This window comes from Triturus cristatus, chromosome 2_1 (genome assembly GCF_964204655.1).
Source record: "Triturus cristatus chromosome 2_1, aTriCri1.1, whole genome shotgun sequence".
Lineage (NCBI taxonomy): Eukaryota > Metazoa > Chordata > Amphibia > Caudata > Salamandridae > Triturus > Triturus cristatus.
Genome location: NC_140581.1, coordinates 771,489,314 through 771,507,792, shown reverse-complemented (window position 1 = coordinate 771,507,792; position 18,479 = coordinate 771,489,314). Strand labels below are relative to the sequence as shown.

Genomic DNA, 18,479 nt, shown 5'->3' with positions numbered 1-18,479 from the left:
AAAAACCATAGGTTTCACACATGTTATAGTTAGCTGTAGATTTTACTGATAAAAAACCAATGAAATTCCCCCGTTATAGTTACTGTAGGCAACTATAACTCACGCGACCGCAATCCTCTGCTGATGCTAATACTGTATTTAGACACTTATTTGCCCATGTCTTCTTCCATTAAATTTTAGCTATACATATATTACAAATATTTTTTTTCATAAAGACACATATGTCATCACCAGAGGATTACGGTCGCGTGAGTTATAGTTGCCTACAGTAACTATAACGGGGGAATTTCATTGGTTTTTTATCAGTAAAATCTACAGCTAACTATAACATGTGTGAAACCTATGGTTTTTTCAGTGAATTTGCAAGGTTTTTTAAATGCTAATTCCTAACTATAACGTGTGTGAAACCTATGGTTTTTTCAGTGAATTTGTACGGTTTTTTAAATGCTAACTTACTTTACGCCATTCGTGGCGTGCGCGCCCAGTTAACGCAGTTCGTTCCGTGCGCGCACGGTGCGCTTCGCGCACCGTGCGCGCACAGTGAGCAGCGCACCGCGCGCCCACTTTACGCAGTTAGTGCCATGCACGCACGGTGGTCACACAGTGCGCTGCGCGCACCGCGTGCCCACATTATGCGAGATGGGCCATGTACGCACGATGCGCTTCGCGCACCGTGCGCACATCGGGGACATATTATGCGCATCGTTGTGAAATGTTTTGTTTATTATTTTCATTTGATTGATAAGCCATGCACAAATGGTGCCCTTCGGGCACCATTTGCACATGGGGTGGGGAGAGTGTGGATACTTTTTAAAAAAAAAAAAAATTTTTACCGTACGCGTACGGTAAGCGTAATCGGCGATTTTTCGAAAAAAAAATAAACAATTTTTTTGGCCTTGTGGGTTGTTTGGGGGCCCGTATATCATTGCTGGGTGATTATTATCTCAATATACTGCCCCTTTACACATTTTTGGGCTTCATTTATGCTGCCCCACTCAGAGTGCAAGAGAGAAAATAGCGGCCGCCGCTTCCTGGTTTCGGCCGATTCGAATGTTTACTAAGATCTAAGAGCCAATCAGAATCGCGCTCGCGCACGTCACCGTACGCGTACGGTAAGCGCACCGTAAGCGCACCGTAAGCTGGCTCAGATATATATATTGATTTAAAGGCTATTTTCTCAGAATCTACTGAACAGATTTACACCAAACCTACAAAAGGCACTTCCTTGACCTGAGGACTACCTCTCTGCCAAATTTCAAGTAATTCTGTTCAGCCGTTCGGGCTGTAGCTGTGTCTAAAGGTCCTATGGAAAAATGCATGGGAAAAACGCGTTTTGAGACCCCCCTTTTATCTCAGCCCCCGCTTGACGAATCCCCCCGAGACTTTCAGGGTAGGAGCGGAGCGTAGCGCCCCACCTATTTTGAAAAATTCGCGAGGATTCGTCGACCGGCGCAAAAGTTATTCAAAATAGAATGTTGCGGATTTCCTATGGAAACGTGGTCCTAACTATAACTACCTACTGGCGACCGCCAGTAGGTAATACATATATGTATACATATGATTTTTTTCACTGCAGCCACTTACACACCAACTGACTGATACAGACATTCACACAGATTAGTCATACATCCATGCACTCACTAAGACATGTTTAATCACTCACTTATACAGTAAGTCACCCACGCACTAAATCATCCATTCAGACACTCATACACCCACTCATTCTTCAATAAACCTTGGTGAAAATAATATATGAGTATTGTTAATGGGGACTGTTGTGTGATCAAGGCAGGTGTGCTGAAACGCGTAACAGTGTACAAGGAATAAAGCAGATATGGAATTGCTACATAATCCCCGTGTGTGTGTGTGTGTATATACATATAAACACTCAGTCACTGGATGATGTCATTGGTGATGTCATTGGTGAACTGACCATGTCATGACTGATGTAATATTAATATATGATGTCATCAGCAGTGCATTGCAGGGGCGTGAGTTATGGTTAGCTCAGCAAACTATAACGGCTGAATTTCTGTGGTTTTGTACGAGTAAAGTGTCAGCCTAACTATAACGTCCCTAAAAACTGTGGGGGTTTTTCAGTGAATATCTAAGGTTTTTTAATTGCTAATTCCTAACTATAATGTCCCTGAAACCTGTGTTTTTTTCAGTGAATTTCTAAGGTTTTTAAGATGCTAACACTAACCATAACATCCCTGAAGCCTATGGTTCTTTCAGTGAATTTCTAAGGATTTTTAAATGCTGATTACTTACTATGCCTACATAGGAAGGACATATATAGAAAGAGGAAGAAAGGTGCAGAAAGAAGCGAGAGAAGTGCAGAAAGATGCAAGAGAGGTGCAGAAAGAGGAAGCAAGGTGCAGATAGAAGCAAGAAAAATGCAGAAAGAGGCAAAAGAAGTCGAGAAAGAAGAAGAAAGGTACAGAAAGAAGCAAGAGAAATGCAGAAAGAAGCAACAGAGGTGCAGACAGAGGCCTACTTTGACTGTGCCTTTCCACAGACGCATACAAAGTAGCCTAATCGATAATCCTTCTACCAAGATGTCTTAAACCTCACTTTTCTCTTGAAGGTTCACTAATTATCGACTGCTCAGAATGTTAGGCCTACCACATGTAAAACAGAAATCCTAACCATATCACTGTTGTAAGTTTAACCAAGTTTGTGAAGGTATGCATGCGTATGTCTCTGCTTTTACCTTGTAACATGTTACATAAAAATAAACATACAACTACTTGAATACTTGTGTTTCAAACAGCATACTCTGTAAATTTGTGTACTAGCAGGTGTATGTATTTCTGTCTGCTCATAATACAGGGCACATGGGTATTCAATAGAATATTTGAAGGGCTCTATAGCACCTGTATACATAAGACATGTCTGCCTGTGGAACCAAATGACAGAGCAGAACTGAGAAGATTTAACCAACTATAGGAGAAGCTACCCAATTTTTAAGCTACCATCTTCAGATGCAAAATCTGTGAGAATATATGTACAAGTAGACATATACCTCAGTTACGAGAGCACGCAGACCTTTAAAATTGACAGCTTGCACTCCCATTTCAGTACAGAAAGAGGTGAGAGGAGTATAGTAAGAAGCAAGAGAAGTGCAGAAAAAAAACAATAGAGGTGCACAAAGAGCAATACATGTGCAGAAAGAGGCAAGAGTGGTGCAGAAAGGGGCAAGGGAGGTACAGAAAAAGGGAATAAAGATGCAGAAAGAGGCAACAGAGGTTCAGAAAGAGGCAAGAGGGGTAAAGAAAGAAGCAACAGAGGTGCAGAAAGAGGGAAGACAAGTGCAGAAAGAGGCAACAGGGGTGCAGAAAGAAGCAAGAGAGGTGCAGACAGAAGCAAGAGAAATGCAGAAAGAAGCAAATGAGGTGCAGAAAAGGCAAGAGAAGTGCAGAAAGAGGCAAAAGAGGTGCAGAAAGGAGCAAGAGAGGTGCAGAAAAAACAATAGAGGTGTAGAAAGAGTAACACATGTGCAAAAAGAGGCAAGAGAGGTGCAGAAAGAGGCAATGGAGATGCCGAAAAAGGAAATAAGGGTGCAGAAAGAGGCAACAGAGATGCAGAAAGAGGCAAGAGTGGTACAGAAAGAAGCGAGAGAGGTGCCGAAAGAGGCAAGAAAGGTGTAGAAAGAGCAAGAGAGGTACAGAAGGAGGCAAGAGAGGAGCAGAAAAGAGCAAGAGAGGTATAGAAAGAGGGAAGAGGGGGCAGAAAGAGGCAAGAGGGATGCAAAAAGAAGCTAGAGAGGTACAAAAAGAGGGAAGATGAGTACAGAAAGTGGAAACAGGGGTGCGCAAAGAAGCAAGAGAGGTGCAGAAAGAAGCAAGAGAAGGGCAGAAAGAAGCAACAGAGGTGCAGAAAGAGGCAAGAGAAATACAGAACGAGGCAAGAGGGGTGCAGAAAGAGGCAAGAGAAGTGCAGAAAAAAGCAACAGGTTCAGAAAGAGGCAAGGGAAGTGCAAAAAGAGGCAAGAGAGGTACAGAAACAGGCAGTAGAGGTACAGAAATAGGGAACAAGGGTGCAGAAAGTGGCAAGAGAAGTGCAGAAAGAGGCAAGAGAGGTGCAGAAAGAAGCAAGCGAGGTAGAGGAAGAGGGAAGAGGGGTACAGAAGGAGGCAAGGGGGGTGCAGAAAGAAGCAAGTGAGGTGCAGCTAGAGGCAACAGAGGTCAGAAAGAGGCAAGAGAGTGGCAGAAACAGGCAAGAGAAGTGCAGAAAGAGGCAAGAGAAGTGATAAAAGAAGCAACAGAGGTATAGAAAGAAGCAAGAGAAGTGATGAAAGAGACAAGAGAGTTGCCGTAAGAAATAAGAGAGGTGCAAAAATGGTAATAGAAGTGCAGAAAGAGGCACGTGAGGTGCAGAAAGAGGCAAGTGAGGTGCAGAAACAGGCAAGAGGGGTGCAGAATGAGGCAAGAGAGTGCAGAAAGAAGCAACTGAAATGCAGAAGGAAGCAAGTGAACTGCAGAAAGAGGCAAAAGAGTTGCAGAAACAGGCGAGAGAGGTGCAGGAAGAGGAAAGAGGGATGCAGAAAGAGGCAAGAGGCAAGAGGGGTGCAGAAAGAAGCAAGAGAGGTACATAAACAAGCAGTAGAGGTGCAGAAATAGGGAACAAGGGTGCAGAAAGAGGAAAAAGAGGTACAGAAAGAGAGAAGAGGTGTGCACAAAGAGGCAAGCGGGGTGCAGAAAGAAGCAAGTGAGGCTCAGAAAGAGACAGGAACACTGCAAAAAGAGGCAGGAGAGGTGTAGAAAGAGGCACGAGAGGTACAGAAAGAGGGAAGAGGGGTGCAGAAAGAAGGGAGAGAAGTACAGAAAGAAGCAACAGAGGTGCAGACAGAAGCAAGAGGGGTACATAAAGAAGCAAGAGAAGTGCAGAAAGAAGCAACAGAAATGAAGAAACAGGCAAGAGAAGTGCAGAAAGAGGCAAGAGAGGTATAGAAACAGGCAACAGAGGTGCATAAAGAGGGAAGGTGGGTGCAGCAAGAAGCAACAAAGGTGCTGAAAGACGCAAGAGGGGTGCAGAAAGAGGCAAGAGAAGTACAGAAAAAGCAACAGAGGTGCCTTAATGAGGCAAGCGAGGTGCAGAAACAGACAAGAAAGGTGCAGAAAGCGGGAACAGGGGTGCAGAAATTTGCAAGAGAGGTGCAGAAAGAAGCAAGAGAAGTGCATAGAGAAGCAAGAGATGTGAGAAATAGGGAGGAGAGGTGCAGACAGAGGCAAGAGTGATGTAGAAATGTGCAAAACTGGTGCAGAAAGAACCAAGAGCATCTCAGAAAGAACCAACAAAGGTGCAGAAAGAGGCAGGAGGGTGCAGAAAGAGTTCGGAGAGGTGCACAAAGAGGCATGAGGGACAGAGAAAGAGGCAGGAGGGGTACAGAAAGATGGAACTGAAGTGCCGAAAGAGGCAAGAGAGGTACAGAAACAGGTAGGAAAAGTGCAGAAAGAGGGAACAGGGCTGGAGAAAGAGTCAAGAGAGGTGCAGAAAGAAGGAAGAGGGGAGCAGAGAGAAGCGAAAGAATTGCTGAAAGAAGCAACAGAGGTGTAGACAGATGCAAGAGTAGCGTAGAAAGAGGCAAGTGAGGTGCAGAAAGAGGCAAAAGAGGTACAGAAAATAGCAAGAGAACTGCAGAAAGAGGCAAGAGGGATGCAAAAAAAGGAAGAAGGGTGCAGAAAGAAGCAAGAGAGGTGCAGAAAGAAGCAAGAGAAGTACAAAAAGAAACAAAAGAGGTGCTGAAAGAAGGAAGATGAGTGCAGAAAGAGACAACAGGGCTGCATATAGAAGCAAAAGAGGTGCAGAAAGAGGCAAAAGAAGTGCAGAAATAGCAACAGAGGTGCAGAAAGAGGCGAGACGAGTACAGAAAGAGGCAAGAAAAGTGTAGAAAGAATCAAAGCGGTGCAGAAAGAGGCAAGAGAACTGCAGAAAAAGGCAACAGAGGTGCAGAAAGAGACAGGAGAGGTGCACAAAGAGGCAAAAGGGGTACAGAAAGAATCAAGAGAAGTGCAGAAAGAAGCAACAGAGGTGCTGAAAGAGGCAAGAGGGGTGCAGAAAGAGGTGAGAGAAGTACAGAAAAAAGCAACAGAGGTGCCTGAAACAGGCAAGCCAGGTGCAGAAAGAGGGAACATGGTTGCAGAAAGAGGTAAGAGGGATATAGAAATTTGCAAGAGATGTGCAGAAAGAAGCAAGAGCAGTACAGAATGAAGCGAGAGAAGTGCAGAAAAAACCAACAGATGTGCAAAAAGAGGCAAGAGGGGTGCAGAAAGAGGTAGGAGAGGTGCGCAAAGTGGCAAGAGGGGTACACAAAGAGGCAGGAGAGGTACAGAAAGATGGAATCGAAGTGCAGAAAGGCAAGAGAGGTGCAGAAAGAAGCAAGAACAGGGCAGAAAGAGCCAACAGAGGTGCAGAACGAGGCAAGAGGGATACAGAAAGAGGCAAGAAAAGTGCAGAATGAAGCAAAAGAGGTGCAGAAAGAAGCAAGAGAACTGCAGAAAAAGGCAAGAGAGGTACAGAAAGAGGCAGGAGAGATGCACAAGGGCAACAGGGGTATAGAAAGAAGCAAGAGGGGTGCATAAAGAAGCAAGAGAAGTGCAGAAAGAAGCAACAGAGGTGACAAAAGAGGCAAGAGAGGTGCCAAAACAGGCAAGAAAGGTGCAGAAAGAGGTAACAGGGGTGTAGAAAGAGGTAAGAGGGATACAGAAATTTACAAGATAGGTGCAGAAAGAAACAAGATCAGTGCAGAAAGAAGCAAGAGGAATGCAGAGAGAAGCAAGAGAGGTGAAGACATAGGTAAGAGGGATGCAGAAATTTGCAAAAGAGGTGCAGAAAGAGGTATGAGAGGTGCACAAAGAGGCAAGAGGGGTGCAGAAAGAGGTATGAGAGGTGCACAAAGAGGCAATAGGGATACAGAAAGAGGCAGGAAGGGTGCAGAAAGAAGGACGAGAAGTGTAGAAAGAAGCTACAGAGGTGCTCAAAGACGCAAGAGAGGTACAGAAACAAGCAAGAGAAGTGCAAAAAGAGACAAGAGAATTGCTGAAAGAAGCAAGAGAAGTGCAGAAAGAAGCAACCAATGTACAGAAAGAGGCAAGAGAGGTGCAGAAACAGGCAGGACAGGTGCAGAAAGAGGGAACAGGGGTGCAGAAAGAAGAAAGTGAGATGCAAAAAGAGGCAACATAGGTGTAGGAAGACGCAAGAGAGGTACAGAAACAAGCAAGAGAAGTGCAAATAAGGCAAGAGGGGTGTAGAAAGAGGCAACAGAGGTGCAGGAAGATGCAAGAGAGGTGCAGAAACAAGAAAGAGAAGTGCAAAAAGAGGCAAGAGAATTGCTGAAAGAAGCAAGAGAGGTGTAGAAAGAAGCAAGAGAAGTACAGAAAGAGGCAGGTGAGGTACAGAAAGAGGCAAGAGAGGTGCAGAAAATGGCAAGAGGACTGCAGAAAGAGGTAATATGGATGCAATAAAGGGAAGAAGGGTGTAGAAAGAAGCAAGAGAGGTGCAGAAAGAAGCAAGTGAGGTGCAGAAAGTAGAAGAGATGAGCAGAATGAGGCAAAAGAAGTGCAGAAAAAGAAAGAAAGGTACAGAAAGAAGCAACAGAAATTCAGAAAGAATCAAGAGAGGCGCAGAAAGAAGCAAGACTTGCGCACCATTGCTACCAATTTAACAGCCTCACTTAGCAGTAAGTAACAGGTGACCATTCCAGGTTTGCAAAGGGCCTTCCACCATGCTGTAACACTTGTCGCTGCATTTTTGGTAACTTTGAGCTGTTTGAGGTAGAAACAAGGTTTTTTTTGTTGAAATCTGCAGATTATGCAGCAGATGATCGGTTATGTGGCAAATTTGGAAAATGTATAATTATGCGAAAATCGGTGCAGTCGAACGGTCACATAATTCTAGTGGCCCTGCTCATACCTCTGACTAGGTCCAGAAGTACTCCTCAGTGGTTCCTTCTTTTTTTGTCTCATTGAGTTAATAGTTTAGATTCTATGGAAACAAGGAAGACTAAATCTGAGGTTACTACTCCACAACAAAGACTATCATACCGCACAATTACTCTCCATAACACATAATCCTACTCTACATAATTCCTATACACTAAATACCACATACTTTCTATCCACATAATTTCACTGCACAACATATCACATAATTCCATTACACACAACCTACACCCACTCCACTCAAAGAAACATGAATAAAATACTTTTAAATTTTCAACGCCAATAGCTCTAACTTCCGCAAATGCAGAACCTATTACATTGCAAATGTTTCTTTAACTAGTAGTCGTATTTGCAGAGAGGTGGAGAAAGGGGGCTTGGCGTCCAACCACCACTCAGGAATTCCACTGCGTAGGACTTACAGGAGATACCAGGAGGGCTTCTTGCCCCCAAAGTCCCTCAGGGGAAAGTGCCCTTCATCCCCCAACCTGTAGTGTGCCAGGAGGCGTGTTTGCAGAGTGGTGGAGAAAGGGGGGCATGGCCTCCGAAGACCTCTTAGCAAACCCACTGTGTGGGACTTACTGGAGGTAACAGGAGGGGTAGTTGGCCCACAAGGACAACCTTGGAGGCCAACTACCCCTGCTATTACCTCCTGTGAGTCCCACACAGCAGCATTAGTAAGTTCTTATAACAGGCCACGCCCCCTTTGCCCACCAGTCTACAAACGCGCTCCCTGGTGTGCTCTTTGATGGGGATTAAAGTCCACCTTCGCTGCTGGGGGTGGTTAGGGGCCCACTAGCCTACCTGTTAACTCCAGTAAGCCCCACACAGTAGGATTGTTGAAAGGTGGACACAGTCCACACTTCCTTTGACCATCACTCTGCAAACATCCCTCCTGGTACGCTCTTGTTTGGGGGATGAAGTCCCATGGCCTCCTGAGGTTGACTGGGGGCCAACTAGCCCTCCTGTTATCTCCAGTGAGCTCCACATAGCTGGATTGCTAGTAGTGGTCCGAGGCCATGTCCCCTTTTGGCACCACTGCTCGAGGGATGAAGTCCACTTCAGTCCTGAGGTCCTCAGGACACAAGACGACCTCATCACCCCACCAGCAGTGTGCCAACATGCGCATTTGCAGAGTGGTGTGAAAAGGGGCAATGTCTTGGACCCCCTTTCAGCAAATCCACTGTGTGGGGCTTACTGCAGGTACCTGGTGGGCTAGTTGGCCCTCAAGGACCCTTAGCATTCAAGGGGACTTAATCTCCCAACCCAGGACGTGCCAGGTGGCGCGTTTGCAGAGTGGTGCAGGAAGGGGGCGTGTCTCCGGCGAGATGACGGCTTTTCTTTTCTTTTTGTATTTTTAGAAGGGGGCTGTGTGGCCCCCCTTTTTTAGTATTTTTTGAGCCATGCGGACCCCATCCCCCAGGGCCTAACCCATTATTTTTACTGATTTTGTGATATCATGAGTGATGCCATTTGAGCTGTCATCCGTGATGTCATTTGAGATGTCATCAGTGATGTTGCTGATCATGTCATGAGTGATGTAATATGTGAGGTCATAAACTATAACGATTTAATTTCTCTGGTTTTGTATGAGTAAAATCTGACCATAACTATAACGTCTCTGTAACCTTTGTTTGTGGTGGAAAAAAGGGGCAAGGCCTCCGACCAGCTCTCAGGAATTCTACTATGTAGGACTTACATGAGGTACCAGGAGGGCATCTTAGCCCCCAAGGTCCCTCTAGAGCCAAGGGGACTTCGTGGCACAACTTCTAGTTCACCGGGAGACACGTTTGCAGAGTAGTGGAGAAAGGGAGCGTGGCCTCTGACAACTTCTCTGCACTCCTGCTGTATGGGACTTACTGGAGGTAACAGGAGTGGCAGGTGGCCCCCAAAGAAGTCCTTGGGGGCCAACTACTGCTCTTATTACCTTCATTAAGTTCCATACAGCAGGATTTATGAGATCTGATAGCAAGGCACTTCCCCTTTCTCCACCAGTCTGCAAATGCGCCTCCAGGCGCACTACTTCTAGGTGAGGTGAATTCCCTTTGTCAATTGAGGTTCCTTGACGGTCAACTACCCCTCCTGTTTCCTCCAGCAAGTCCCACACAGTGGGTTTGCTGAGATGTTTTTGGTGGCCACGCCCCACTTCTCCACCACTCTGCAAATGTGCCTCCTGGCGCAGTTTTAGTTGAGGGATAAGTCCCAATGGCTCTTGAAGGTTCTTGGGGACCAACTAGCCCTCCTATTACCTCCAGTGAGACCCACACAGCTGGAATGCTGAGAGGTGGTCAAAGGCCATGCCCCTTTTCTCCGTCACTCTGCAAACACACCACCTAGGGAACAACTGGTTGGGGGAAATAGCTCACTTTAGTCCTGATGCCCTCAGGAGTAAAGTGGAATTCATTACCCAACCAGAAGAACTCCAAGAGGCGCGTTTGTAGAGTGATAAAGAATAGGGAAAGGGGGCGTGGCCTTCAAGCCCTCTCACCAATCCTGCTGCCTGAGACTTACTGGAGGTGACAAGAGGGCTTGTTGGCCCCCGAAGACGATCAGCATTCAAGGGGTTTTAATTCCTCAACTACCACTGCAGAGTGGTGGTAAAGGGGGTGTGGACTTCGGCGACTTGTTGGGGCCCGGCCTTTTCCTTCTTAAGAAAAAAAAAGAAAGAAAGGGGGGCTGTGAGGCCCTCCTTCCCTAGGACAATTTTGGCCCCAGGGACCCCATCCCCCGGGGCCTGCCCTTTATTTATTTATTTTTAAAGAGAAGAGGGCATTGCGGTCCCCCTTCTCAGGCCTATTTCGGACCCGGGGACCCCATCCCTCAGGGCAGGCCATTATTTATTTGTTAAAAAAGGAGGCGGCCACGTACCCCCTTCTCCAGGCCTATTTTGGCCCCTGGGACCCCATCCCCAGGAAAGGGCCTTCATCTTTTTTTTTAAATGAAGGCGCCAGTGCGGCCCCCTCCCTAGACTGATATTGCCCCGGGAACTCCATTACCCGGGGCATGGTCTCTTGTTGGGGACCGTGGGGGAGCCTCAGGGTCTCCACGGTCCCTGCCTGACATAGGGAGCTGCAAACATTTTTACTGCTCTCACTTCCATGAAGCAGAGCAGAGTTTGTTATGGCCCTGGCTATGCTATGAGAGTAGTGCTTCCACCAAGCAAACTGCAATGTCCCGTGTGTGGGCTCCTGGATTAGGGCCGTGCCCCCCTTACATTATCTGTATAGCCCTGGGGAGGTGGTGTTTCCTGGGGCCGGGGGTCAGCAACGGACCCCCATCATTGCTTCATTTATGCCCCAGGAAGGTGGTGGTCCATGGGGCTACTGGAGACGGCATAACCCACCCTGCTATTCAGTATATAAGCCCTGGGGAGGTTGTGGATATCTGGGGCTGCATGGGGGGCTGGACCATCCTATGCATTTTCATTTACTATAGCCCTAGGGAGGTGGCGGGCAGCCGGAGTGCACATGGCTTCACTGGACTCCAGTATATTAGCCTGGAAGGTGGCAGTCCCCGTGGCTGTGTGGGGTGGCTGCAGCCCTCCATACATTTTAATTAAACTATAGCCCCGGGGAGGTGACAGTTCCTGGGGCTGCGGTGGACCCGTGTGCTCCCCTGCAATTTAATCAATTAGCCCAAGGAAGGTGGCAGTCCCTGGAGCGGCAGGTGGCCGTGTAGGCCTCCAGATTATTATTTCTAATTGCCGCTAGGACCTGGCCTACGCAGGGGCCTAATTAAATTAAGCACGAAAACCAGCCCTTTGTTTTTTTTAAATATTCAGTGGGATTCGGCCACAGCACCAGACCCCCCCGATCAGTGAGGCATAGTTCCATATGGGCATCTTGCAACACGTGGTGCCACTAACCCTGTTCAAAGTCAGCCGGTGACACGTGGTACCACTAACCCTGTTCAACACCACCTGGTAACACGTGGTGCCACTAACCATGTTTAATGCCAGCTGGCGACACGTGGATGAGGGACCAGGACTACCCTGCAGACCAGTATGTTCCACATCCAGCACCTAGTCGCGAATCACGAATGGCAGAGTCCACATTAGTGGTCGCACGGAGAGGAGGAAGAGGAAGATGCGGCTCAGTCTGGACAAAAGCCGTGTCACACTCTCGGAGGTGACCAGACACTATCAACAACTGACCTGGTGCCATCAACCCTATTCATCGCAAGTCCGCGTCCCGTGGTGCCACTGAACCTGAAATACGCAGGCCGGTGGGGCCATCCAACCTATGCCCGCGACACTCGGTGAATGGCCCATGCTGACCGCTGCCTCAGGCCTACACAGCGGTCCAGTAGGTCACACATGTGGAACTGTGTTTTGGGTAAGATGTGGAGGAATCCACACCATTGAACATGCCTCATTGCAGGCGACATCCCCTAACAGCACTGATGCCACTAACTCTGTGCGCAATGAGTCATTGGCACCATCTGCTTGGACCTTGGTGGCATCAGAGCCCATGGCCTGGTGGTTTTCTGCATCTTCTTCTGGCTGGACCGGACTTGGTGTCCGACATGTGTCTGTTCCATTCATCTCGACCATAATGGCTGTATCAGCGTGGGCCTGCCCTCTGCATCCTGCCCTGGGAGTACACCTTCCACTGTCCATCGAGACACTCCGCAACAAGACCCCTTGTCATCCCGTGAACCTGCTCTGCACCCGTGACCCTGCCCCAGTGCACCGCAAGTCAGCGGCCCGTGGCAGTAGGCCCGTGCAGGACGCTGTGCATCCGGGGCTACTAACTCTGTGCAGCACAAATCATGGGGCCTGTATGGTTGAAAGGTTGTGGCCTTTACGATGTACACTATCGTCGATTTCTGACTGCACCAGGCAGCCCTTGCTGGCTGGTGTGCACACACCCCACACGCATCCAACACAGGTGTCACTTGGTAAGTGTGCCTGACAATAAATGTTGCCGTGCGCACATGCCTGTAGCCATTTTCACCATCTAAGCAAGTGGATCCATGTGTTCATTGTGTCAGCATGATGGGCACAGGCCCTGCAACATCACAGTGTGCTGTCTTCTGCAGACGTGGCCATGTCACTTCAGTGTTGGTAGTGACCCTGGACATGTAGCCCCACACCTGCCCCCCTACATACACAGGCTGCGTGTGCTGGTTCGGCAGGGGGTGCAGGGCGTTGTCCGGACCTGGCCCGGTGCAGGAAGTGCAGTAAGTGTGTCTCTGTTTTGGGGTGTTGTCACCACCAGGGCCACAGTACACGATGTTGCAATGTGGCATGCACCAGGAGGGCGGGCCCGCAGGTACGGGGACATGTAGGAGCGCAAGAATGCTCGGGGTCTTGGCACATGCATGCCAGGTGTGATGTGTATCAGTCTTGCGGATGCATGAGTCTGTTTCCTGGCCTCATTTGCAGCGCAATCCCAGCCAGCCATGGGCTGACACCTGTGTCTGCCCTGTCCGGACCATTGGCCTACACCCAAGTGGGCGAACACCTTTGAAGGCCAGCGTTGCGGTGTTGTTGGCATGGTGCTGGACATGCGCGGACAGGCATCATAATGGTGTCCCGTAGGAGTGCATGTGATGCAACCATGCAGCGCACACAAGTGTGGGTGCCCGTGGCAGGGAGGAGCAGCTGTGTGGAAACGTGACACACAGTGAGTCCGCTCATGTGCATCATGCTGGGCATATCATCCATGATTCCCAGGGTCGCAGACGTCCCACCACACCCACGACCAGCATCTGTATGTCTCCTGTATGCATGCAGCTGGTGAAGTTACTGTAAGGATGAAAGGTCCTTTGTCTGTACCATCAGGCGGTAGCACATCTGCAGCTCTGAGCAGGAACTTGCATGTGCCCAACACCCCCTGACAGATACGATAGCATTTGCTTGCGACTCCCACAATATGCACTGCCTGTCGTGCGATCAACGTGTACACATCCCACACGCAGTAGTCCTTGGTCGAAGTTGGCGTGCGTGAAATGGCCTTCACACGTACTCCCACCCCACCCAAGGCCTGCACCCATTGCACACAGACACTGCTCAATGCACCGAGCTGTGCCATTTCATCCACAGGACTGTCTCAGGGCAAGCCAGTGCTGCTTCAAGCAGAGCCACTGATGCAATGGCAGACCATCCCAGACACATGCTCGACTCCAGTCACGTGGAGCTGTACCGTGCACGTCTGCTGCATGTACTGGGGGCACTGCCGTTGGCAGTGCTGCAAATCAGTTACCGACTGAGCTTCCACCTTGCGCACATCACCTGCGTGCAGCTTGTGTTGCATTGCCGCTCGTGCATATTGGAGTGGTCCATGGATGTCTGCCACTCCAACATAATGGTAGCTGACCTGGATTATGACGTCTGTGTGCGCTCCCTGTTGGCCCACGACCAGGAGTGTTACCAGGATGACCGCTTATGGCATGCATGGATGTTTGGCATGCAGGCTGGAAACTGGACCTGGGAGATTGCACGAGTCATCATGTGCAGTGAGCACATTGAGCCACTACCCAATTGGGTGCACATTGGGTCCAGTGGTTGGAGTCAGCACATCTGTCTGGGTCAGTTGATGGATTACGTCGACGACATGTCAGATGTGGTGGACGACGATCGCTCATTGGAGATGTTGGCCTACGCAGCTGTACTTGCGTTCATGGACGAGTGTCAAGGTACCTGCACCCACAACTGGATGTGAGCCATTGTACTTGTCCCGACACATGGTTGCATGTTGTGGATATGGTCACATGTTCCGAGACGACAGTGGACATGGCTGCAGTGGCCAGGACTCATGTTTCAGGCACGGACAACCAACGCGGGTTGGCACTGACTTGTGTTGGTGAGGGACTCCCCCGAGGTGGACATGGGCGCTTTCCTATGTTCCTCATTCAAACATGCTGCTGCATTAGTCTGCATATCGTGGCACTTCTCTTGGTCGTACTGACTCGCACTTGTTGATAAAGTTTCCGCACTTTCACTTCTCTCCAACTGTGTTGTGTCTTGAATTGTATGACAATGTTTGTGTCATGGACTCTCTGGCTCCCTGCCATACGTGCATTGCTACCCCATCAGAACTGTGTGTTTGTACTTGTGTATTATCATGTCCCTGTTTCGTGCTTTGCCAGATGCGTATGGCCGTTTACCGGCCACAGGCAGGTGCACTTGTGTCCTGTGTTTGATTGTGCACAAGTTGGTGTTTGTACCACATTGTGTTGGATTTTGGGGTGCTGTGCTTCCTATGTGTGTGTGCTGCATTGTGTGTGAGATGTCCCTTCAGCTCTGATTTGGCTCACCCTTCTCCCTTTCAGGCGGTGTGGTCTTCACTTCTGTGCTTGTTCAGTGGTGTGACATTGCCGGGTTGTGTGACTTGTGCTCCTGGTTGGTGTTGTCACTCTTGGGCATGGTTTGTCTGCAGTTGTGCTGTGCTTAGTTGTGCATGTGTGCCATTGTGCCCATCTCCCCCCGTCCCCCAGTCCGTGCTGGTTCCTCTCCCTGTTGCTGTTGTGTCTGTTGTTTGGTGCAGTTTCCAGTCCCCGAGTCCTGCCATCATCTCCAGACTGATGTGGTGGACACCATTTCCTCCATGTCATCCAGCTCCTGGTGTGGTGCTGGACTCCCACCTCCGCTGTGCATTGCTGCCTTCTTGTTGTTGGTGTGTTTCTGCTTGTTTGTGCCTTTCGCATCATTGCTGGAGTTCTGGTTTTCTGCCATTGTCCTCCTCCGCTCTCAGGCTGCATTCATCTTGTCCAAGTTGGCCTGCCATGTACAATATTTTGTTGCCATTGGGTTTGGTGGGGTTGTCTGCTGGCTCGGGTTGCCTCAATTGTGGATGGCTGTTGTTTTCTGTTTGGTCTGTCTTACATTTTCTGGCTTTTGTTGTGCTAATTCCTGCCTGCCGTGTGTTTCGCGGTCCTGGCGGTGCTTATCCCTGCTTTTCTCATCGCAAATGGGCTCATCGCACGTTTTCTGGTGTTGTGGTTTGTGTTTTTATCTCCGTCGGGGTGGTTGTATCGCGGACTTTGGCCACGTTTTCGGCGGACTATCGCATGCTACCGGCAATTCCATGTGAACACAGGGTTATTTTCTCCCGATGGGCTGCGATTTTGCGAATATTTCAGCAAATCAGAACATTGATTTCTACCAAGTTTTCCCATAACTGTATTGAATTTTAAATAAAAAAAACATAAACATTGATTTACCCCAGACAATGGCCTCGGCAGTATTCTAGGAGTCAGATGTGCCTACCACACAACAGGGTAGGAGTGCAAAGCACAGGCAATACCATTAGGTATGGCTATACCTGAAATTGATTGGTAAGACACTCAACCACTCTTCATGAAAGAGGCACTTTCCGCTTTTAACCACACTTACTGAATTTAGCAATGCTTGTTCTAATTGTAGTTGGCACTGTTTTCGCAAATGGATTAATGTACCCAGAGTCACACATTTGAAAACAAAAGTGCAGTGTAATCAGATGACTAGGTAAATGAAAATAAACAATAAGATGTAATAGCAAGCATGATCAGTGTCAAGTGCAAAACGTGTTGTGTTTATATCTTTCCAGAAGAACTGCAGTGCACATTTATAACAGAAAAAAACTTATTGCATCAGATGAGAAACCCTCAATTGTTGCTGTCTAGAACATGGGAAGTATATTTTTAAAAAAGTTGTGTTTTATCATTGCTATTGCTAGCCACAAAGCTTTCGATATCAGGCTTTCTTGCTTATGTGTTCTCTGTTATGGTTGCCTGTGAACCTGTCCTGAAAAATGGGTCCCATCCGTTTCCTAGCAGGCAAAGCATTGATTTCGTAGCTTTTTACCTAAGAAATCTCTCAAGATCTTCTCTGCTGCAGCGGGACCAGGAAACATCTCCAAGGTTTTGTCCTTTTATCCATTCTCCAGACATGATGTGAAGACCATCAGCGCAGGAGGGATTGTCATTGTCATGATTGATGCCCATGCTAAAATGATAAAGATGGAGAACATTACAACATGGATCATGGATGTTATCGGGTCACAAACGAGCACACAGTTTGATCTAGGAGCAAAGGCTGAAACTATAACAACAGCAAGATGCTGATTCTATATATTTTGAGATGATCCAATATATAGTATGACTCTGTCTTTTAAGTATTGTTTTTCTTATTCTAAAGCATGAGATTTGGGGTATTGGGAATCAACATGCGTTTATGAATCGGCCCCAAAACATCTTCAATGGTATTAGAACATTGGATGTTGGAAGCGCCATTGAAAACAATGGAGCGCTCCGGGCTTATAATGGCTGGTATAAGCCCGGAGCTCCAACATTCCAATGTGTCTTTGTTCACAGCTCTGGCTGTGAACAAAGACTTCGGGGTGCCTGAGGGGATTTGAATCCCCTCGCGCTCCCTGAAGGCTTTGTTTTGTTAGAACATTCTGCCCTCTAGTGGCAGAATGTTCTAATAGCCTTATAGCCCTTCGTAGCAGGGCTATAACGGCTTTTAAAGTCCCTCTGCTTTGTTAAAGTCCCTCGCCTTCGGCTCGGGCCTTTAACGATGCAGCGGGCCTTTAATAGCCGGTATAGCCCGCTACGGCGGGCTATAAGGCTATAATATTCAGGGAATATATGTATGTCTAACTATTAGAAATAAAAAGGATTTTACCCTCTGTGCATTTTTACACTTTTATTACTACTTTCCATAATCATAAATTGTGACTAGGTCCTTAATGCTTTCAGGCTGAAATGGGTTTTAGGCTGGCCTGCCTAAAACTTATTCATATTCTGCCAAGTCACTCAATGAAGATAACTTCACTGGAACGAATAAGGAAAGCAAGAGATTGCTCTAAGACTGACTTTTTGTAAATGTGCATACAGTTACAGTAGCTTTATATTGGAGTTATATATATATATATATATATATAGGAAATAATTTAATTTTGTGTAGATTAAATAAACTTATTCCAAAATCAATAATGACCACAAGAAACCCTCCAGGAATTCCTGCCTACTTTGTGACACTAGCTGCAATACTTTTTAAGCAAACAGGTACTTAAACATCTTTCAGATATGCCATCATAGAATTCTGATCACACATTTCATACCCAAAACGCAAAATTGGTTTGAAGATCTGAAACAATTTTAATATGTTTGGTTTGAGCAAGACTCTAGGAGCAGCCAAATACTTAAATCAATTGAGCAAATAGAGACAAGAAAACTATCAAAGTAAACTATCTACAAATGTATGCCATGGATAAAAGTCATAATACAAATTTCTTAATTTAAAGCAATTTAGCTCTAGTGTTGAATCAGGGTACAAAAGTTTAATTGATGTTAATAGAAACAGTCAAGTACAGGAGAAAAAATAAATGAAATGCTGGTAATACATATTCTATTTTAACTTATTAAATTAAGATTCACACTTGCAAAAGTTAGCTGCAGAGTAGAAATTAAACCACATTTACTTTTTCCTCACAAATACAGTCAGAACGTAATTCAAATATAACTAACTATAAGTATGTATTCAAAATGACGCATAAAGCAAATTTCTTACTGCAACGATAACTAAACAAAATGAAAAAAGGAAATGCGAAA

General features: G+C 47.1%; 1 protein-coding gene across 1 annotated transcript in view; it reads right to left on the bottom strand.

Annotated features, from left to right (window-relative positions):
- The window catches only part of ADAMTS19 (ADAM metallopeptidase with thrombospondin type 1 motif 19), a 1,193,695-nt gene that overhangs the window by 574,328 nt on the left and 600,888 nt on the right, over positions 1–18,479 (bottom strand). The window contains exon 9 of the mRNA XM_085632713.1: positions 16,729–16,869. Within this exon, the coding sequence (XP_085488839.1) occupies positions 16,729–16,869 (141 nt within the window). The remainder of the gene's footprint in view (positions 1–16,728; positions 16,870–18,479) is intronic.